This window comes from Platalea leucorodia (assembly GCF_965183815.1).
Source record: "Platalea leucorodia genome assembly, chromosome: 14".
Classification (NCBI taxonomy): Eukaryota; Metazoa; Chordata; class Aves; order Pelecaniformes; family Threskiornithidae; genus Platalea; species Platalea leucorodia.
Window position 1 is genome coordinate 7790491 of NC_138836.1, and position 23689 is coordinate 7814179.

Consider the following 23689-nt stretch of genomic DNA (forward strand, 5'->3'; position numbering starts at 1 on the left):
GACACCGCGTGGTACCCTCACCACTGACAGCAGCAAAGCAAAAACCTCACACCACAGAAATCCATGATGAAGTAACAAGTTGCTGTTGTTATATTGCATCTAACATATTTAACGCTTAAGACCTTTATTTCAAATTAGAGCAGCATAGATTAAAATGCACCGGTCTCTAGATGAATGGTAGGACAGTATTTTTATTTTGGGTTTTATTATTATTATTTCTTTAGAAAACTTTTATCTTCACTTGGAGAAATACTGGGCATGTCACTCCTTCCCTCCTCCCCCTTCAAAAAAAAAAAAAAAAATCATGAATGCGCTCATAGCCAAACTCCTAAATTTTAGATAGTGGGAACAATATAAAAAAATAAAATCCTTGCTCCCATCATCCCACTTCCCAGCCCCTCTCTTCTCCATTGTTAAAGCAGCATATCCAAAAACTGGACTTAAGGGAAAACAGACTGTTCAATAAATATCAATAAGGATTACTGTTAAGGTAAGCTATACACAGTTTCTCTTAGTCCATAGATTTCAGATCCCCGGGAAATCATATATTATGTATGGAAGTCTCTCAAACACGGTCTGCATCTCCAATAGCCAACAGTGGTCATGTTTTTAATAAATAGTTCAGGGGTTTTATCATCTCAGTACCCAACTCATGAATAATAAATGCCATTTTTTTTTTCCTCTAAGGCTAATTCAGCAAAGTCTTCATAGACTTCACTTTTTTCTTCATTGGTTCAACACTTTCCTTCAGAGTTTTTTTTTTTTTCTCTCCTTGTCATCACTACTGTTGTGTGTCCAAAGACTTTTCTAGCTTAACTTTTCTTAAGAAACACAGATGCCATCAATCGATCCTTTCTACTTTCCCAAGAATCCTTCCTTCGTACATCGGCAGGATGGTTTCATCTTCCCAAATCTCTTCAAACACCGCACCGCAGTCAAACTCATCGCTCGCTTTTTTGAAGTAGTATCTGTGGTAAGGAGAATTAAAACACAGTTAAAAATCAAAAGGTAAAGCAAAGGATGCTTTGGCAGTTCTTTTAACCACAACATTTCCAATCTCTCCCTCCTAGGATGCTCCTCCAGCACCCAGCGTGGCCAGCAAAACCTCAGGGCTGCTGAGGTCCAGCAACATGAAAGCATCCCCGGGGCTGCAGGGACGGCGACGGGACGGAGGGAGCAGGGCTGTGCACGCTCCTCAGCGGTGACAACAGCTTCTACAGCGAGTAAGTTATAAGCATTGGCAGTGGATATGCTCAGCCGTAAAGAAAATTAGAAAGCGTGGTGATTTCTGGTCAAATATCTTATTTAAAAAATAAATAAATAGAATTTCAAAGCAAAGCATTCTCAAGGTTCCCCTCTCTCCCCACCTTCTTTCTTTCATGTGTTTTCTTGTTTCAAAGCTGAAGCCCAACATTAAAATTAGCAACTGTTATTAAAAGGAGAGGCTTTTTAGGCATACGGATGGATTAAAAGAAAACCATCCCAGCTTCCTGCAATGCAAAAGCTGAAACTCTGCGGTACTCCTACTGGAAAAAAAACCCGGGAGCCTCACATTCGAAACAACCAAATGCCTAATTCACGTATCCATTTTAAGTGACAGAAACTCCTGTATTTGTTTCCCGACGCCTCCCAGCAGTCAGAGGCGCGGAGCAGCCCTGGTCCAGCCTGCGGGACGTGACACGGGGAGGTCAAGTAGCAGTGTCCTGCATTCCTGCTCTTTTGCTCCGGGTCGTTAGATCATGAAGCCAACGCTCCCAGAGACAAAAAGCACCCCCACCCCTCCTATGTCAAACAGTAAGGACCCCTCTATTATCCTGAATTAGACCGTTCAGCTTCTTGATTAAAGGTTCCTTTTATCCCGTTTGGAGCTTTCTTCCTTCTAAGGCTGCTTAATTGCATATGCACAAATGAAGGGCTTCCATTCAGAGGGGTAGCATTTAGGGAGCCTGTCCGTCTGCCGCCGCACACCTCCTCGGACATGCCTGCTCCCTTGGAAAAGTGCTTTGCCATCTGATCGCCAGGGATGGAAAAACCTTCATCAGATGGATTACAAAGCAAAATATAAAAAAATTAACCCCTCCCACACCCCTCCCCTGTAGTTTCTAGACAACTGGGGTTGGCAGATGTTTGTTAGGGGAAAGGGTTTTGCAATTATTATTTTTTTAGGATGGGAAAGGAGATCAAATGAAGCTCACTTTTACTATTAAAACTGAAAGAGCCACAGCAGGGTCTTAGAATTTGTTTGATTTTTTTTTTTTTTTTTTTTTAGTGACTGTTCTATTACACGTTTTTAAAATACTCAGTAACAACGGCCTGCGAATCTATTTATTTTTAGGGTACGTTAAAATTATTTTGGTAGGGGGATAAAAGCTGGCTTTTTAGTCCAAGAGATGAAACCAGCTCCATTTAGTCAAGGTATGGTTAGGATTTATTTTTGTAAAGTCATTCCAAGCTGACACATGTTGCGTCTTTAATGGCTCAGCAAGGAAAAACATCTTATTTAAGTCCTTCAGAGCCTGCGCTCATTGAAGTCAATGGCCCAACTCCCACCAACTTTCATGCTGCAGGTCAAGGCCGCAATTCCCCAGGCCAGCAGCCTTGAAACAAAACCAAAAAAGCCCAAGGAAAGTTTGAATGAATTACAAAGAACTTTCTCTTCCCTTTCCCCTTCTCCGCCCCTCTCCAGATAACAGCCGCTCTTCCCAATAACTTCCTCCACAAGCCCAAGCACTGGCTGTGTTTACAAAATTTTTATTTGAGAAAACACGCTATGACCTTTTACATAATTACAACCTTATTTCACAGAGAAAAGGGGGAAAAAAAAAGAAAAAGAGGAGGCAAAGCAAAAAAAAAAAAAAAATCCTCCCCCACAACATCTTCAAACAAGTCACTCTGCTCTTATTTGCTCAGAAATGGGCTTTCCATTGAAACATATTTTATGTGGCAAGCTTTGCTCTTTTTTTTTTTTTATTTTTTTGGGACATCTGGCACCAATCGAGGCGAGCAGGCCTGGCGTTGCAGCTCTGTTTTGAACCGCTGCCATCTTCAGATTACCCGACACCACCCAGTTTTTTTGTGCGTGTATGTTTGTTTTTTGTTAACGCCATCAGTATTAAATCACTGCTTAATTCCTTCTTTTTTTTTGGGGGGGGTGGGGGAGGAAAGCAAAGCGGCGATTTCCCGGCGGCTGCCCCACGGCAGGGCCAGCCGCATGGCTCTGGCATCGCGGGAGCCCGAGGTACCCGCCTCGCAAACTGATCCAATCAATAAAGAATTTGGAGAGTGGAGCATTTCTGCATGTCTTTGTGCATTAAATGAAAGGCAACAGCTTCAAAGACATGCTTATTAAATGTGCCTTAAAAAGAAATCAATGCCAGATGTGACCAAAGCAGCCTACTTAGTGCCTCCCCGTAACACACACGCTACTCCGGGCACTGTGGACCTCTTCCCTGAAGGTCACCCACAGTTTCACTCAAAGTCCAGCCAAAAGTCAAAGCTTAGATCAAAATGATTCCCTGGAGGTACACACATTTGTGTAATTAGTTTCACCTTGTGTCTGTGCAAGATAAAATACTGGGCACGTACCCAAGTTCCTTTTATAAATTTCTGTATTGTCTTTACCCAGGTGTAAAGGGGTGAGATCTAAGCAAAACGTTGTTTCATCCTTGTCAGTCACTTAAAAACATTTTCTAAAGTAATTACAGTCTGACAAGGCACAAATAATTGCACCTGGAGGGGCTTTTGGGCCACAGAGGTTTTAGTAGCCTATTCCTGCACTCAGGCATCACACAAAAAAATGTCACAGAAAACAAACAAACAACAAAAAAAAAAAGGAATTTGGGGGGCGGGGCGGGGTGGGGTGGGACTACACATCCACTGGAGCAGTTGGCAGACCAGTGGTGAGGCCACAGAAACTGGTCTGCAACTGGGGCATGAGGCTGCATCAGCCAGAGGAGGAGCGCAGCAGGCCAGGAGAGGCTTTAGGGGCTGGAAAATAGCGCGACGGTGCAAGAAGCCCAGGGACCTCTCCTGGAGGTTGTCCAGGTTGGGTGTACTTGCAGGTTGCTGCCATCTGATGGCAGCTGGGCGGGCTGCGAAGACAGTTTTGGGGAAGGATTGGCCGTATTTCAGCCCCACTGTGCAACAGCCATAGACAGACCCCAGCTCAGCATGAAAGCGCCCTTAGGTGACCAACTCCTGATCTGCACAGGTGGACTTTCAAAAGCTAGAGACAGGCCAGTGATGGAGCACCAGCTGGGAAGTCCTCGTACCAAACCCAAATGACCATGGGGAGGTTAAATCAGAGGCTGGCAGTTAGAGGGCAAGCCTTCTGGCTCTCTGAAGCACCACCAAATTCCGTGCAAATTCAAAACTTAAAGCTGGAACTTCCCTCTCCTGCTCACCCTGCAGGAGAAGTGGCCAACAGATGATCCCACTAGTGCCCAGACCCACTGGGAAAGTATAGCAAAAAATAGCTAAATGAAGTTACTGCCATGGGAACTAGAAGAGCAGGGGAAGCTGCAAACTGGTTAAACTGGGATCTGGGCCCTGGAAACCAGACAGGCAGGGTTTGTTGGTGTTTCTGAGGAGGAACTTGGTATTGCTGGCGGAGCTCTCCCTGCAGGGCAGAGGTTTCTTCCCCTAACGAAGAGAAAAGTGAGCTCACTGTGTCTTAGCTACACATCCACTCAGATGCAACATCCCAGCCTTTCACTGATCACATTTACGGCCACACCATTGCAAAAAGAAAAAAACAATTACAAATGAAAAAAATCAAATGAGTAGTCAAAGCAGGAGGCCAGCACCAAGATGAATGCTGACCCCAGTTTGGAAACCGAACCCCACTGCTCCATGCCTTCGCCACAAGGCCATCCCAGTGCTTCCTGGTATTCAAGTTTTTTGGACAAGGGTTGGAGCACGAAGCCTGCCAGCCTGCATCCTTATGCAACTGGGAGAGGAGGCTGGGGAGGGAGATGGAGAGGAGGTGGCCCCGCAGCCAAGCTGCAGCTCAGGGCCCCTTTCTCCATCTCCAAGTTGCTCTTCGTTCGAGTGGGAAGAGAATAAGAACATCTACAGCCCCTGAAAAGTGAGGTAAATGTGTCATTGTGGGTCAACCTGCAAAATACCTGCTGATTTTTTTGACTTATTAGCATATACTAAAGAACAAACAAATCACAGATTCTTACCTGTAATTTCCCTTTTTGCTCAGCTGTTCTTTAAAGTGCCCAAGTGTCAGGCTCTGGGCCTTTAACATCCTCCTGTAGGGAATTTCTTCTCCGCAAAAAAAATAGGTGACAACCAACTCACTCGACTGAGAGGTGTGAACAACTGGCAGTTTCTTTGGCTCTTTGTGACTGAAAAACAGAAAACACACACAAACCCCTCTATTTTTCCATCTGAGAACAAGCCGTTTCACTGCACTCAATCCAGCAGTGTTTCTGCCACACGTAACACTGGTCAGAAATATCCTGGGTGTGACCCAAAAAGTCAGATATTCCTGTACTCGCCGTGAATTTGTCACGCTGCATTTGCACGGCTCTTTGCTGGGCTCCCACAACGGCTCCTGCTCGCTGCGATGGTGGGATCGTGGCATCGCAAAGCACCCTGCCGCAGGCAGCAGAGACCTCATACTGTTTTATGGACGGGAGAACTGAGGGATGGAGGCGAGATGCTTGCTGGAAGCATCAGAGCAGGACCGTGGGCCAGGTGAGCGCACGTAGGGCTCACCACGGGCTAACCTCTACCTAGCGAGCCCCAGTATTGTACACCTCTGATTTTAAAAGGCTCGTTTCATCTGCCTTCATATAAAGCATCTGCCAAGCTTTCTTCTCATGCACAAAACCACCCGCAACCACCAACAGCTAACAAAGCAAAACCACCGCCAGATTCTTCACCTGAAGTACACAGGTAATCTTATTTTTCCCAGTGAGGATAAAATTAACTGGATCTTGTAATTTGCACTAAGAAACCCTTCTTAAAGAATAATTAAAACAATATTACCCGGCAAAATGGCAACGCTCTAGTGAATACCATGCAGCCAAATCTACAACTGCTTCTGAGGCAATGTACACTTGGCATGTCAAAAGGTCACAAAGTGTTAGTCCGCAGTAATTTAGTCTTCCTAATTTGTTCTAAGTCTTTGTAGAGTGGCTTCAGAAAAAAAGCTGCTAGCAAAGACAGCTGGTGGACTTAAGGTCAACCAATTAAAAATGAAAGGCTCTAGTCAGGTGGCTCAGTCTGGACTTCAAACATTACTCATTGCTTAAGATGAAGAGGGTAAGAAAGAAAACTTTAATTATTTAGGCCATTTTAGACCTCTCTGTAGCAGATTTCTTGTTAAAAGAACCATCCTGTAATTAGACTAATCCAATCTTTGTCCACTTTACAGGAATGCAAGTTAAAAAGAGCCAGAGACAAGATTTGAAAATGTTTTGTTCTTTCTTTAAGAAGAATGTTTGAAAGACAAAACTTCAGATATAAGAATTTCCTCTCTTTTCAAAGTGCAATCCATTTAATGAAATTATTATATATATATTTCCCAATCCTTTTATGCGTATGCCATACTCACTCTTCTGTCGTTAGACTTGCATTGCAGAAAGGGGTGTTTCCCCCCTGAACGGCAGCCGAGTGGTTTCGATCCCTCTGCTGATTTGAGGTTGAACATCTGAAGCGGAAAGGGGGAGGGCGAGTGGGGAAGAAGGGGGGAAAAAAAAGGGGAGAAGGAAAAAAAACTTTAAAAAAAATTGTTGAAATACAATCTTCTTAATTGAAGTCTCCTGTCGGTCATTAAGTTCGCTCTTTGTATCAACCCTCACATGTTGTAAACAATCAAAGGAAGAATTAAAAATGCTGTGGGCTAATTTATCCTTCCATACCCAAATGAACGATAACCAGTCCAATTCTCCACTTGGTATGTAGCTGGAGTCCGTCCCAGAGGAAAAATGGGCAAATTACAGCCATCAAAAGAGTGGAAGTAATAGTCTAGGATTCAAACTATTTGTGCCGGGGTAGGGTGGGGTTGGAATAAGGAGGCTCATCCTTGGGGCTCGGCCAAGCCGTGCCGTCACACGTCCCCACGGTCCCGGCCCCATGGCTGACCCTCTACCTAGACAGGGAGGACACCATCCACCTTCACCCACCGCCTTGCCTGCCGTCAGCCCGAGCGCTGGCTGAAGATGAGCACAACCAGCACCCAGCAAACCTCTCCTACCCCTGCTGCTCCCCAAACCCCACCACGGGACCAGGACCATCCCTCCCGCGGCCGTTACCGTTGCTTCTGCGGCTTGGAGACCTCGGCGAGCCGGCGGCACGCTTCCTCCAGCTGCGCCAGGGTGTTGGGTGGGGTGAGCGGGGGCATGGCGGGGTCCTGCACGAAGGGGTGGGCGGGCTGCGCCCCACGCGGGTGGCTGCCGGTCCCCCACGGGTGGTGGCGGCCGGGGGCCCCCTTGGCGAAGTCGGAGCTGTAGGCCTTCTTTGTGCTTTGTGTGCTTGGGGAGGGGAAGAAGTCGGGTTAGAAAAGCTGGAAAATATGACTTTAATAGCAGCTCCTATTCTGCTCGCTCCCTCTCAAAAGTCTGTCATAACATGAAAGGAGGTTTATTGCCAAAAACATGACATTTTTGTGGTTTTTCTGGTTCTGCGGAACAGCTTTTATATTAAACCGGAGGAGCAAAGAGTCTCATTTGTTTTTAGCGATTGTAAAAATAGACAGCCCATGTAATATATAAATATTTACCGGGAGCGATATTGCTGTAGACAGCTGCGTATTTACCTATGGGGCTTGTGCTTATTTTGTCTCTCGCTCTCCAGCATCCACTGCCAGACGTTCTGCGCCCGGTCCGCCTCGCCCCCTGGTAGCTGCACCCCGCCGGGGCCGGGCAGCCCCCCGTCCCCGGCCGGCAGGGCGACGCTCTCCGCTCCTCTGCCCGGCCTCTTCGGCAATGTCCCCGTCCTGCTGATGGCGAGAAGGGGACAGGAGCCCGCCATTAGCCCCCTGCGCTGCTGCGGGGCTGCGCCGCTCAGCCCCATCGCAGGGGGATGACGGGGTGATGGTTTGGGGTGGGTGCAATGGAGAGAGACGCTCATGACTTACCCAAAGGGCTCCAGCGGAGGCAGAGGGGGGTCTGTGCTTTTCGGGTGGCCCTTGCACTTGGGGTAGCAGTAGTAGTCGCTGCCTGTTGGGCAGCAGCACTGCACCCGCTGAGCCGCCTCCGCTTCGATCTGCTCCTTCGTCTTGGGCACGGTGTGGTGGTGGATGTAGTGGTGGTGGACGTGCTTGGTGGTCTGCTTGGTGATGAATCCCTTACCCACCAAGGCGCACGCTGCCGACGAGGCCGTGCCAGGCTGCAGCTTGCCCGTCAGCAGGCGGTCGGGGGAGCGGGCGCGGGGGCTGTGCCGGCCCATGCCGGGTGACTGGCAGCCGGGGGTCTTCAGCACACGGGAGAGATGCTCATCCAGGATGGCCTGGGGGTCCTCCTCATAGCTGCCGGAGGGCAGGAGCGAGAGCGGGTGCTGCGGATGCTGGGGGTTCACCATCTCCCGACTGCTCTGCAGGCTGGCGGGGAGCTCCGAGCCCTCTTTCTCCTCATCCTGTCAGCCAAGAGATGGCAAGGAATAAATGCAAGAGGACAGGGAGCCGGTGAGGCGCGCACCAGGATGTCCCCCCATGGGCTCACGAATTGCGGTGTGATCGAAACGCGTTCCTCCCTGTGGGCAGGATACGGCCCCCTCCCGCCCCCCCAAGCCAGGCAGCACGCGGCAAGCTCTGCCCGACCCCGGGAGGGTTAATCCTCCTACCTCCTTGATTTGCTGCAGCCTCTCCTCCAGACTGTCCATGGTTTCCTGCTCCTGCTTCAGCTTCTCCAGCCGGGAAATGAGCTCTGCAGCGAAGGCAGCCGGCTCCACTGGGGTCATCTCCTTGGGAAGACGGTGGGTCCTCTACAAGGAGCGGGGACAGAAGGCACAAGGCATGTTTAGCGGGCGGCACGGGTGCTTAGCTGGAGCGGCATCGCCGGCCCCGCTACGCTTGTTGTGTCTCCATGTTTGGATGAAAAGACGACCGCAACTAGGCATGGTCTGCTCTGGATTTTTATGAGCTAGTGCTGTGGCCTCATGGAGTGACATCCTCCCCACCAGCGTTTGCCTTCGGCAGGAGCAGTTGGTCGCACTCTGAGGAACCCCGCTTGTTCTCTCTGTAGTACAACCAGCCCATCAGTAGCTACTCTGAAGTAGAAAATCTTCAAAGACTGTTGTCAAACATCAAAAAAAAAAAAAAAAAAAAAAAAAAAAACCTCTGAGGTGGGAGGGAGAGACTTTAACTCAAGGAATAAAGTGAGTATAAACAGAAAGGAGTTGGAAATTAAAAAAAATAAGATGGGGGAGAAAAAGGGAAAGGAGAAAAAAAAGGAGGAAAAAAAAAAAAAAAGAAGTCAAACGGTTGCAGATCAGAGAAGTGCTGGTAATTTATTTCCTGGCTACACACTGGGCACCTTTGAGGTAGTGTTGTCTCAACAGTGTCCTAGATCTCTTCCCCCCCCCTCCATCTCTTTGTACAGAAAATGAAGAAAGCTGCTGCAGGCTAGCAGTGCTACACTGCTGAGCTTGGCTGCCTCAAGCAGATCTATCAAGGGAAAAAGGGAACATCTCCAAATCAAGTGCAGAATATAAAAAGGCAAAACGCGAATTTCTGCCAAAAGAAGCAAACATGGCAGGAAAACGGGAGGAAAAAAAAAAAAGGAGGAAAAAGAAACCACCCACCCGACTCTGCCCTCCCTCCTGCCACCCCCACGCACCCCACTCTCCCTCTCTCTCCCTCTTTTTTTTCCCCCCCTGAAAGCAGAAAGCTGAACTGCCAACTCTTTCACATACTACCCACCAGATGAGGTGGGGCCTCTCTCCGGCAACCACTTAGCTCCAGAAATGATGTGAGGGTAGAAAAAGGCCACTCTGCTGGAAATTGTCACTCTTACACAAGCTGGCTCTATTCAGTCCCTGATCAAAGCACTGCCTTACAGAGAAAGTCGATTTGCACGCCCTGGGACAAAATAATCTAATTTACAAGCTCAGGCTATAGAACTTTCTTTAGGGAGGAAGGGGAAAAAAAAAAATACCAAAAAGAAAAACCACATAAACCACCCCCCCGCCTCCACCAGAAATATCATCTATGATTTCTTGCTGCTTAAGAGAGCAGAAAGAGGAATTTTAGCATATTAATCTCAAGACAAGATAAGTTTATACTTGTCTGTGTAAACAGTTTATTCACTGCAGGAATCGGGAGTCTGCAAGTCAACTGAATTAGCAAGTCAGCGAGTTAATTTTTGAGAGCACGGCAATGCCACGAATCGGATCCCCTCAAAGCAAGGCACGTATCTGCTGCAAATGTCTCCCTTTTGGGAGATCCTCCTTCCCCCCAGCTTACAGTGTGCTTTCGAAGGCCACCGGTGATGCGCATGAGGCCAAGCCCCGGTCTGCTCGTCACCAGCGGAGGTGTCAGGGTGGTGGCCAGAGCCAAGGCTCTCACTAGACGCAACTGGGGCATCTCTGCTTGGATTTAGACCAGGAGGACAAATTCAGTGCCACTGAAAAGCCTTAATTAGCAGCTGGTTTTCAGGGAAGGATGAAAATGTGACTACACAAGCAGATTTTTGCAAAGATGCTGAGAGAACGTGGCTCCTGCCCAACACCAAGCAGCATCTTTTCTCTGGCACCACGCAGGGATGGAAACGCTCTCCTCCCCTGCTCCCTTCCCTCCATGTGCTCATTCCCAGTCCCAGAATTTCCTATGGCCAACCCAGACCCTGCAGCTCCCACCTGAACTTACCGGAAAATGAGGTAGAGAAACTTGACCGTTGGCCTTGACGCTCCGATGCATCTCCCGCTGGAGCTGCTTCTTGCTCCCAATTCTGTACGGGGGGATCCCATCTCTGCACACAGAAGAGAGGTCACCATCAGTCAAGGCTCTCCCCATGCTCTAACCATCACCTCTGAAACCAGCCAGGCATGCCACAGGCCCACGTTCCCAGAGGTGCTGAGCCCTCTGGACATCACCTGAAGCCTCGAACATCTGGTGGCTTGGGATGTGCCTGTGTCACCACCTACATGGATGTGCAGTAATTAAGCAAAAGCCGAAAAGCAAGCTGATAGCAACTCTGCACGGGAAGATGCCCAAAGATCCCATCACCTTCACTTCTGAGGCATCTTACAGAAAGGCCTTTCCAATGCTAGGTTTCTGCTTCTGCCCTTTATTTTTGTTGCTTTTTCACCACCAAATTACGCTTTCTAAGACCACAACTTTCCTCGAGCTCTGAAACACCCCATGGAGTGTTGGCACAGTGGAAAGAAGTAGGAAGAGGCTGAAGATGGATGGCCACCAAAAGGCTGCTCCCCATCTCTAGCCCTACTTAAGATCCGGGATGTTTCTCCTGCCCCGAGGCGGGCCGGCATAGGCAGGCCACCGCGAAGCATGAGCAAAGCCGGGCCGTACCCTCCGGGCATGATGTTGAGCTCCCCTCGGCCAGGCCAGCTCACGCCAGGAAGCCACGAGAAGAGACCAGGCGAGGAGCACTGGTGGGAACAGCCCCCTGCACAGCCCACTCGAGGCAACACGGCGTGTTTTCATCTGGCCATGCAAAAAATTACCTCAGTTAGGATTAAAGAGCCTTCTACAGACAGTGGGGACAGCCGGAAGAGCATGCCTGGAGATCTTGAATGTCTAATTCCACCCCTTCCCTCAGACTGGCTGAATAACCTTGATCTCCGGTCCCGTCCCTTTCATCCACCTGCCCCCACACCTGACTCATCTCCTGAGCGGAGAAAATAGCTCCTGCCCAAGGAGGAGCGGCGGCAGCCGAGCAGGCAGCGGCGGCCCCGCGCTGCTGCCAGAGGAGCCAACGTGCCATGGCGTGCGTCCCTGCGTGCCACCTCCGGCGGCCGCGGCAGCGGTGGGCACACACCGACGTGTTTTGGACACGCAGCCAGAGACAAGGCGCAAGGGAATGCCTTCCTGGAGACACCAGGTCCCTTCTCTTGAGGAGGATGATTAGATACCATCGCTCCATGCTCAAGGTTTGAAGCATGGTATCGCAGGCCTTTGTGAAGATCTTGGCCAAAGCATTCAGTTGCCATTAAATTGTTTTAATGAGCAAGATTAAGTTGCAAAGCCTGAGTAAAAGACCAGAACAATTTCATCTTTAAAAACTTGGAAAAATCTTTATAATAAAAGAGAGCAAGCTAGGACCACAGAGAAAGTCCTTGGTGCCACAAGATGAACACCAGCCTCCTCTAGACACGGTCCATGAACGCACATTACATCACAAATGAAAGGAGCTAATTGTCCTAATGTCCCCATTGCACAACATGGGGCTCTGGAGCGCTTTCTGGGGAAGCAGCCCAGCACACACCAGCCATCATAGCTGGCCATGGTCACTGACCACAGCCGCTGGTGGCCACCAAGAATTTCTGCTCCATGAGCCCATGGGGCAACAGGGCTTGGGGCACATGACATGCCTTAGCTTTGGGGGAGGATGGGGGGAAAGCAAATCTAAGGTGAAAACCAAATCATCTGTACCTTCAGAGAAGCATTTGTAACCTGGGGCTTACTGAGATAAGGGTCCTTAGGGAAGACCTTCAACATAGGGAATAACCAGTAAAATAGGCCTTTTAAAGGTAAGTAAAAATGCCAGCATGAGCACGTTACATGCATGCACATAAGGGACTAATCCCGTTAACATACTCCATGAAAGAGGAGGTGTCCTCTATAAATGGCAGTCCAAGAGGCCAGATGGGGAAAAGCGAAGAAGCAGCTGAAGGTCTGTGCGTTCAACACGAGGCACCCAAGGACACGACCAAGGGACAACGGGGAGCCCTGCAGCCCTCCTGCGCTCCCCACCTCCCTCCGGGTCTGCAAGCTTGAGACGTCATCCCCAACCCCTCTGCTGCAGCCATCGAGCTGGGAGCACATCTCCTTGCGGGGTGTCCCCACACTCCCAGCTCCGGGGGACCATCTCTGCCCAAAGGGAGAGTCCTGGGACAGGCTACGGAGCAGGAGCAGGGACTCACACCATTCCTAGGCAGAGTGGCTTGAAAAGGAGGAGGATAAGCAACACTGACCCAACTTTAACAGCTCCTCACTTTATCTAAGATTTGCCCTCGTTCAGGTTGGTATGAAGGCTGCTCCTTCCCCCTAAAATTCCTCCAGTCGCACCGGAGAGCCCCACATCAAACCTCCTGCTCCCTGCTTCTACAGCCCTGGTTGTCAGAAGAGTTTTACAACTTGTAACAACGTGCAGAATTTTAAAAAGATTTAAAAAAAAAAAAAAAAAAAAAAAAAAGTATTTCACTGGGATGGGAAGGCTGTGGAGCAGCTCAGGAAACTCAGCCTGGGGAATGGGGAGGGACTTTTACAGCCACTTTGATGAGTGCTGTCTAAACCTAGGCCTTCCATATAAAACAGGGGGAAAAGGGACAACGGCAGGGTTGAAGGGGTGACCAACGGGTGATCCTCGACTGCAGGAGGGACAGGCAGATGGAGCTGGAGCCAGGCTCAGTACAGCAAGAGATATGGGGGGCAGGGGAACCCCGATGCTGAAGCAGACCCCCCAGACCAGGAGAAAGTGCCTCTCAAATGAAAAGGCTGAGCTTGGCCAGAGGTTTTGGGCAGGACAAGGCTTAACCCCAGCTCTCCAGGTGCCACCTCTCCCCTTGCTCCAGCAGCAAACATTTGCACTCACTTTCTTGGCTACTAAAAGCTGCGGGCTGAAGAGCTACAGAGTTTAGGCACTAAATAGTAGAGTTTAATTATAAACATTTCAGCTAACCAGGCTGGGGCTAAGCCAATCTGTTTCTGGGGGAAACACTAGTTTGAAGTCTTCTACCCAGTCAGCTGCCATTTAAGCTGAGCCAATTATCTTAGCCTTTTGACTCAGATGTGCCTGACCTAACCTGAATGTAGTTTTACTGCTGCTTTGAAATATCAGACTCATGCGCATATGCATTCACTCCCATCTTCATTTGGCAACGGCTCTGAAACAAGCCTCTGATCTTGCCAACATCAAAAGCCTGGTTTGTAAGATAAGGTAATATTTGAAGTTTGCTCAGCAGCATTCCCCTGTGTCCAAAGTAAATCCATAAATAAGATATAAGCAAATAAAAAAAAATCCCCTTTCCTCTCCCCACCCCAATCAAGAAATGGAAATAAAAATTTGCATGATGCTTGGTGGCTATTACAAAATATATACGGACAGACTGATCCCTGGCATCTATACTAAAAAAAAAAAAAGGCAGATTGTGCATTATTTGGAGACCTCTCCTAATTCCAGTACAGTTCAGATTTAGATTTATTAAAAAAAAAAAAATAATCACTTTACTGCTATGTCTGACAGACTTTTCCAGAACAAGTTTTTCCTCTTCAGTTGATACCAATATAAGCCAAAAGAACTAATTTGCATTCGCACTGACGAAACAGAATAAACTCGGGTCCTCTGTTAAAGGGGGGATAAAACCTCACAGGCCGAAGAGCACCCGGGCTCAGCCTATGAAAGCATGGCCGGTTTGTGCCCACACCCCCTTACAGCATCCTCAGCAGCCAGCAGAGCCAGGTGCCAGGAGAGGCTGCAAATCCCACGTTTTACTGCAATCTTGGCAGCAGCCCGTCGCCTCTGCAAAGGAAGTTTTACATCAGCCTTAACTTTAAGCCCAGCCTCCAAAACTGCCAATTTACCTCTCCCACTTCCAAAAACACCCAGCATCCTGGCGTGCCTGCCTGCTCCCGGCCCTGCGGACGGAGCGTGGCCGCGGGGATGCCCGGGGGACCGGTTCTGCAGCAGGAAATATTCCTCCAACCTCCGCCGTCCCGCTCCCCCCCAGCCCTCCCCGCCGCCCCCCAACCTGGAGCTGCGGGCAGTTTAATCAGCCAAGCTTCCCCAAACTCTCACAGCCTGCGCGGGCTATTGTTACGGCAGGAAAAAACAGGCAGGCTCCTTTCACGCGCTGCTTTATGGGGAGCTCCTATTCACTTGTTCAAGCAAATTTCAAAGCGGGCTGCTGCCCTCTCATCCCCGCTAAGCTCCCCTGGACTAACAATGGGCTGAAAGCGATTCAGTTAAGCCTTTCATCCACCATGCACTTTATTTCTCACTCAGTGCTCTCATCTGTATAAGGCCTACAATTGGCATTGCTGTGAAGAGAGGGTATAATCCTAGCCCTGTGAATCCCAAGTGACCCTACACTGGTCCAGAAATGACTAACCCAATGAATGCTCTGTTGACACATGATCACATACAACCAGAGCCAGTAAGAAGAAATAAAGAAGTCACCCTATGATTCAGCTCTTTTATTTAATGCCAATATTGTTCAATACGGGAATCTGGTGGGACAACAAACTATTTTTTTCCATAATATCAGTTCAAAATACACATGTGCATTAAAAAAAAAAAAGCTTTTGTTTACACAGCAAGGATTTTTGGCAAATCCTATTTTCTGCTGTGCATCATCACACAGCACTGTTGACTTTAAAAACACAGCATGCAAACCCCTCCGAGGAGTAACTAATCACTGGATGCATCTGACAGAGACACTGGAGAAGTTTCACCTGTGAGATGAAGACCAAGAATGCAGCACTCTGTTTACAGGTGGGCTTTTCTAGAGCACTTGTACTTAAGTGAAGACCATGAAACACAAACGGCAACATCTGCCTTCCGCCCAGTTGAAGAAAATGGTCCTTAGGAGCATGAAGTGAGTATTACTGTCTCCTCTACCCCCAGACACAAAAGCACCATTTCTCTCCCGCTGGGGAAAGCAAACTGAGGAAGAACGGTCAAATGACTTGCTCCCAATTGCACATGTCTCAGCAGAGTCAGGAGGAAAAGACAGATCCTGAAATTCCTGGGCTCAGCCACAGCATCATCTCTCATCCCAATGCTCCTGAAACACCCAGACCTGATCCACACAGCTCCATTCAAATGGCTCTTTGAAGACTGCCCCAGCCACACTAGATGAGCAGCTATTTGCCCCTTCAGGTCACTGGCCCTATTAATGTACGTTCTGACATTAATGACGAACCTTAATTACAGAAAGTACTTCCTACAGGAAGTAATCTCCTCCTCTTTGATGACTGATAACTAGTTAAGGAAGCCTGGCCTTAAGACAAAGGCTGAGGGAGATACGCTCCTTGGGTTAGCCAGGCAGCACCATAAGCATAGGGGAAAACATGTTTGCTCAGCTGCAGTTGCAAAACGGCAATAGAGGGATTCATTATTTTACTCCATCCAATACCTCCGGCCACTGCATGAAGAGCGAGGCTACCATGCCCTGCTACACCTCTCGGTTTGGGTGCACGCCTCCATTTCGGCAGCCCCCAGTCAACGGCGAGCAGAAGCAGGGTGATGACCCCGGACCCATCACTCCTGTAAGCCCCCATGGTGCATCGGCGCAGCTGATTCACAGATGACGCATCCCAAAAGGACCCGGCCAACGCAAGATACTTACACGCTGCTGTCCGTCATTGACATGGAGTCGTCTGTCAGGGCATCACTAGATATTTCACTGTCGTTCGCACTGGTGGCTGGGGCAAAAACATAGCCAGAATTCACATGGTATGGGTTAACGGGATCGTTCCTCTTGAAGGACCTAGGGACAAGCAAAACAGGAATCTAGTTACCAGCCAGTCTTGGGCTAGACAAAAACACACAAGTTTCACGGTAGCACTCTCCTTATGGGAACCTTGCACACTGGCTGCTCAACCTCTTTAGAAGCAACTAGCCACCCACTTCTCAGACCAGCAGCAACCAAGACGCACTCTGTCTAAATACACCCAAAGTCCCAATTTAAAGATGTTGCTTTCCGCATTGGAAACGTGCTTTAGACAATCCCAGGAAGCATCTCTACATACTCTGATACCTTCAAGAACTTGGTCCTTAAAGCTTGATGCTGCACTGCTGAGGTCAGCAGGAATTTTGCTGTCAGCATCAGCAGGCAAAAGATGAAGAAGTTCATAGCTCAAGTCCCACTGAAAGCCATTGAGGCACCAGCTAACAAGTACTTAAGTCTACTCTGAAGAGAGGAATTAGGGCCCCTTTGGGAACACAAGTTAAGGTATCTGTGTTGCCTGAAACAAGAGAACTGCCTGAAAATAGTGAAGCAGGACCACCGTGTGTCAGAGGAGGCACGGACAGGGCTGAAATCTGCTCTCTCAGGCTTGGCCTCCCAAAGATGGGTGCCATCTTCCTGGCATTATAAAAACATGCAATAAAAAGGCCCAGTTTTTAGAACCTACTACTTGTTCAACTTGTGGTTTTGTGCATAGAGTTGGGTGGGGAAGGGAAGGATGGGGGAATGTGAGGACAGGAGCAGCAGGTTGTATTAATGGGCATGTGGGTTACTGATACCAACACCTTTGGCTTCGCTTGGAGAAACAAACCCAAAGCCCAGCCTGGATGTTTGAGCGGAGTACTCAAGAGCATGTGTCTGAAAAATTCATGGGCAGTGAGGGAGCATGGTGGGGTCATCATGGCAGGGTCACGGTGGGGGACAACGACCTGGGCGTCCCCCTGCCCGCTACCTCCCATTACTCCAACCTCCCAGCCGGGATCAATATACATATCTCCGGCAGGCGATAAGGGGATTATGCAGGGAGGTTTGAAAGCCGCATGTTAAGGTGCACATTTTGTTCCTCTTCCAGGGAAAGATGGGGCTGTTAAGCTTCAGCCTTTGTATATCAAAGCAAAAGGCCTTGTCATCTGATAAGGACTGCTGATTTTAATAATTAGGGCCACTTACCCAGGACTTGGGGGCCTAAGGAATGTGCCAGCAGGCTCGGCAGGTTTTTTTTAATAGGCTTTCCACCTCCCTGCCCCCACGGAGGTTGGAGGGGACCAGCTGGGTTTAAGTGAGCAGCAATGCCCTCCCACCGCCCCGCTCTCCATCCCTCACAAACAACCAGGCACCCCACGCCCCCGCCACCGCACATTCCTGCTCCGCCAGCACCAAAAACAGGAGCCTCCACAAAGGCTTAAGTTTAAAAAAAAGGGGAAAAGAAAAAGAAAAAAAAGAAAAGGAGGGGAAGCATGGCAGGGAAGATACGCCTCTCTGGTATGAGAGGCGCGGGGCTGCAGGCAGGTATTCAGCCCAGCCGGGGCTGCATTCCTTTCCGAAGGAGGCCAAGGCATTTCTGATGGGGAGATCAAGATGTTAAAAAATCTATATCTGGGAAGAAGAAAAAAAATGAGATAGTAAGGAATGCCACAGGAAAGAAGTTAAATCTTCAAAGATAAATTAATTCCACATGTGGGTGAAAGCTAACTTATCCTACTACTACTACAACAACAAAGTTCCTCTAAAAACCATGTAGTCTTCTACTCGGATTCAGGGGGATGTGCAGTCCAAGCAACCCTTCCTAGGTCCTTGGTGGGCAATTGGGTCGACTGTGTAAGGGATGCAGCTCTTATAACTATTTGATTTGAAGCCATCTCAGGTCTTGAGAGCACATCCAAGGACCACGAGGCTCAGGGATGCAGGATGCTCCATGAGGCTCAGGGGTGCAGGATGGTCCCCAGCACAGGACCACCACCTTGCTGGGAGGTGTCTGTGTCATGCCTGGTTGCATCCAGGAGGGCTGATTTGCCAAGTTCTTCCAGCAGACGGGATTGCTGGAGAGGCTGGGGGCGGAGGCAGCGGGTCCGTATGAAATACGGCACAGGGAGAGGAGGTGTGTCCAAACACAGCGTTTGAAAAGATATAATTAGAGAAAGTGGCCAGAACTAACTCATCCTCCCATCAGTACTGGACTGCAACACCGATTCACCTACCAACACCTCACAGACAAAAAAAAAGAAAACCCAAAGTTTACATATTTTTAAAGCCAGCCCCCACTCTCCACCTCCAACACACTGCCCCACAGAAATCCCCACATCCTTTAAGAAAACCAATGGGGGCTGCTTTGCTATGTTTAATTTTTTTTTTTTTTTTTTAATTTGACCACCTTACTACAGTAATTGCACCCAGATGCATCAAGTTGCCTGCAAGGGTTTTAAATTCCAGCGGAAAGCGGTGGTCTCCTGCCGCAGATGCTGCACACACAAACACACCCCAGCTCCAAACTCAACAGGCAAAATGTTTTCAGCTGTCAGGTAGCAGTTGCTCTGGAGCTTCAAGGAGAATGTCTGATGTTTCTCAGCCTATTCTTATCTCGATGCGATGACACACAGCATGTAACTCTCTATATGCTATGTTAGGCAATGGGCATATCAGAGGTATTATAATGCCATGAAAATTTCAGGGGCTGTTGGTTGTATACCCTGTTATAAGGGTGCAATTTCGGGGGGGGGGGGGCTTATTGTCAAACTCTGCTTCTTAGAAATAAAAGCACTCTGGCAGTTCAAATCACAGATTTATACAGAGAGAGAAGAAAATCTACAAGGAGCATTTCGAGGCAAAACTGAATCTCATTAAGTATTTTCTGGGGACAAACATCACTGAGCAATCATGGGTTTAAAGACAAAAAAGGAAAAAAAAGACCACGCATGCACAAACCTGAAAAAAAGTATATTTTAACAAAACTATGTTAATCACAGCTTCCATGCTCTTAACTGTAGAACACTGCTTCGAGCATAGCTTTACAATGGCATCATTTACTTTGATAATTGAAGCCAAACTTGGTTCCAATAACTTCACACACAAGGAGCTCCACCGGCGGGTCCTTTCAAAGGCCAGGAAGCACTGGGAGCCGGCAGAAGGCCATCTGCGAGCCCCAGCCTTCTCAAAGCGAGGCCAGTCCCACTGATGTTAGAGCTTAATGGGAGGCAGATGAGTCCACCTTGGACTGAACAAAACCACGTTACACGGCGGCACTGCAAAGGAAGAAGCACTCTCTGTGTACACAAACTCGTGCGTGATAAATTTAGAAGCGCGTATAAATAATAGCTGGAATTCCTGGAGCATGGGGCCAGGTCCAGCGCAGCGTGGGGAGGCCAGTTTTAACCACACCACAACCTACAGGGGAGGGGAGTCGCTTTGAAGGACAAGAGGAAGGTTCTACATTTAAAATATTCCCTGTATTAGGGCTCCAAAAATACAACCAGCAGTTTGCATGCATACGCCTGTTCTGCAGCCAGGCGCAAACACCGTGTTTTCACTTGACTTCTCCTGTTCCTGTCCATCGCTGATGCTGGGGCCAAGCAAAGTCTTTCAACTTGTACGGTTTCTGTGGTCTCCCATTTGCTGTGTTTTTGGCCGTGACTCCATGACCTGGGATTTCCAGGTGGTCTCCCGTCCAAACACCGGGCTGGCTCGAGATTGCTCTGCTCCCATCATCAGGTGTGCTCAGCCCAGCACTCCCGGCTTTCACTGGTATAATCACATTGAAACCCACCGAAGCGAATGGCAAGAGCCTGCACAGCGCTTCAAAACCATAACGTACTGAGCAGAAATTCTTTAATTCCATCACACACACGAGGAGGGAGGTGTGGTTTGGCCACTCACCAGGAAAGACTTTGTGCAAGCTTCAGCTCCAATCCTAAACGCAATCCTAAATGCTGAGTGATGAGAGATAGCCCATCCATATGCTCATCAGCTTCTAGCACATGCACGCACAAGTGGCTTCACAAATGGATAGCTCAGGGAGGAACTGAGAAGCATCTCAGCTTGACCTCCCTCTCTTTGCATTGAGATCTCTTGGCCCCATGGAGAGCAAAAGCTCCTGGAAATTCAACAGAAGGTGATCAAAGCAAAATGCACTACCTAATGTCCTAGGAGGGTAGATCTGACATGTGAGGAGCAAGCTGCATTAATCCCTGGACAAAAAAGAAAAGAAAAAAAAAAGAAAAGGAAAAAGAACCAGCACTAATCAGGCAAGCAGCCACCGTTCTGCGAGAGCTCTCCTGGACAAGGCACATGTGGGTTTTTAGCAGGGCCTGCAGCTCTGGTAGAACATTACAGCCAAGCCCTTCCAGCACTGAATACCAACAAAGGCTGAGAGATAAAAGCATCAAACATCCCCCTCCTGGAAAGCAAGCAAAGGGCAGCAGTTCAAACCAAGTTCTGGAGAACAGCAGATGCTCAGACAGTAACATTCAGGCACGAGATGAGGATCCCAAAACCCAAGTCCTCCACAGACCAGCTGCCAGCGAGTGCCCCCCCGCCGCAGCCCCGCAGCGGGAGAGGTCCCGAGGCCAGGCCGGGATGAAGCACATCCCCGCTGCCGGCACCCACGCCCACCACCCCTCCATCACCCCTCCGCTGGCAGGGAGGGCCTCCAGGAGAGGGAGAGGACCGGAGAGGCCTCTGGCTCTGCAGCACCCTCCCGGGCAAGAGGACCCTCCCAGCTCCCGGCAGCTCAGCACCGGGAAGCCCGGCACAGCTGGAAGCTCTCCATGGGGCAGGAGAGGAGGGCTCGCTCCAGCAAAGCCTCCCCAGGAGAAGCCTGATGCCCTTTGATGTCCATGAATCACAGACACACTCTCAAAATTCCTGTAAACGAGATGTCAAACACTCACCATACCAAACCCCAGCCTCCTGGGCCAGCAGAGGAGAGCGCACATCTGCCAGCAGAGCCCTCTCCTCTCAGCCCTGATTCAACAATCCACATTTATGGCAAGGGTGGGGAGAGGAAAGAATACATTTTCAGAGGATTATACAACTCATCATTTGCTCATCAGAGTCTCTCTTTCCCATCCCCCCCTTCACTTCGAGATGGCTCTTACTTTCTTCACCCTCACACCGCCGTGCCACCAGTATTTCCAACAAAAGAGAAGGGTTCGGCAACGCAGACCACGCCAAGGCGAGGGCAGAAGACCCCGCCACCACACAACACTCCCCGCATCCCCATCAGCTGCCATTAGACCCAACCACGTTTTAATGAGTTTAACTCTGAGCACACATCCAACAGGAGAGCACCACCGATCTACTATTACTCTATACCTGGAATGTCTCTATTACCTTAAGTACTCAATTTTAAGTATCCTCCTGTATGCATTGGCTCAAAGCCACCCTAAATGGCTTTGACACGATACCAACACCCAACGTGATGGGAGAGGCTGTAGATCACACGCGCACGGTCAAAATAAAAGCAGATTTTGTGCAAGTTGCAGAGCTTGATGTAGTAAGTGCATACATTTCCTCCTCCATGACCGCACAATTGCTTCCCACATAACCAACATAGTTAAACACTGGTTGATGGTGGAGCTGGGGAACTAGTAGGTTACATTATTCATGCGTCTATATGATCCACTCTACTACTGCTCTTAATAGGTTGGAAAGTTGAACCAATAATTAACGTATGTCCGGAGGACATAGTTGCTATGAAGTTTTTGATCTATAAGAGAACTGAGCAAGCCAATGGGGCTTAAGAGCACAGTATCTTGTTTTCTGGGCAAAAAAACCCCAAACCCAGCCAACAGCCCCCAAATGCCAGTGTTTGGAGGTGCGGGGGAGCACCCGTGCCCCCAGCCCCAGGGGAAGCCCAGCCTCCCCGCTAGCTCCCCAGCACACCGCCCCAACAGCCTGCCGAAAAGCACTCGCAAAGTCCTTAAAGTTACAACAGAGCCCGATTGCCAGGGGTTCCCTTACCTGTATCCGTTCTCGATCGTTTCCGTAGCTCTGACATTCGCCGTAACCCTCAACGTCTTGCTGGATAGTCCAACTACCGAAGGCAAGATTCTGTTTTTAAAGTCTGCACAGCTCCATTCCTCTTCTTCATTCAAGGTCGGGAGATAGCCACAGACAACTTTTAAGCTCCCCAGTCCATTGCTGTTCATGTAAGCAGGATTCTCTCCTCCACTCCTTACATATTCGAGGTATATATCAGAAGTTAAAAACATCTGGTAAGCATTTTCCTCCATCACAGTCTGAATCTCAGTCTGTGCCTGATCAAACATGATAGAATCTATCTGCTGCTTCTTGATGCTATCCCTTATGTAGGTCTTGGTAGCAGGCTTGAGCTGCTTGGAGACAATGCTGTTGTTCTCGATGTACCTTTTGTATATAGCTTTGGCTACTCTTAAAGTTTTGGTATCCTTAAGGTCCATCTGCCTGAAGCCATTGCAGGCAAACCAGAAGTCTAAGGTATCCACACATTTTTCCCTTTCCAAGAAGGTCCGAAAAAGATAGGCACCATCTTGATCTCCCAACAAGGAATGCAAGGATTTGGTCCATCTGGCCAGAGGGGAGTCTGGAGATGCGCTGCCTTCCGGCTCCCCGAGTCCGTTCTCATTCCTCCGCGGGGCAGGAGGCACCGGCATGGCCTTGAAGCTTTGGCTTTTGGGGAGAAACGAGCTGGCGAGTTGCGGGCATGGTGCTTCTCCTTCCTCCCCCGGGACAGGGGGTCGGGGGGCGTCTTCCCTGAAGCTGCTGCTGGGGTCTGGGAGGTGGGCGAGGACCACGGCGCTGCTCATGGCTCCGGAGCCCGATGGGGAGAGGGGCTCCCAGTTCCTCCAGGAGCTGCCTGCGCCTCTGCCTTCCTCTGCCTGGAGTCAGCAGGGGATCCTCTGAGCCTCCTCTCTGCAAAGGGAAGGGGGGGGGGGGGGGGGGGGGGGAGGAAAAAAGGAGTATTGATCTAATCAAAACCAGATCCTTCCAACATCAAAGACAGAAAGTAAACAGGCTTTTCAACTCTTCACATTCAAAAAAAAAAAAAAAAAAAAAAAGAAAGGGAGGGGGGGAGAGAGAGAGAGAAAGGCAGGGCAGAGGGAGCGCGGCTCTA

At 49.2% G+C, this 23689-nt stretch overlaps 1 protein-coding gene across 1 annotated transcript; it reads right to left on the reverse strand.

The window, feature by feature from the left end:
• Positions 1-423: 423 nt before the first annotated feature.
• Positions 424-23381, reverse strand: AXIN2 (axin 2; the record flags this gene model as incomplete). Its single annotated transcript, XM_082326627.1, has 10 exons — positions 424-968; positions 5187-5354; positions 6569-6664; positions 7269-7487; positions 7772-7954; positions 8093-8589; positions 8797-8937; positions 10820-10922; positions 16483-16623; positions 22558-23381. 10 exons carry the CDS (start codon positions 23379-23381, stop codon positions 842-844), a joined length of 2499 nt encoding a protein of 832 aa, XP_082182753.1. The 3' UTR covers positions 424-841.
• Positions 23382-23689: the final 308 nt, after the last annotated feature.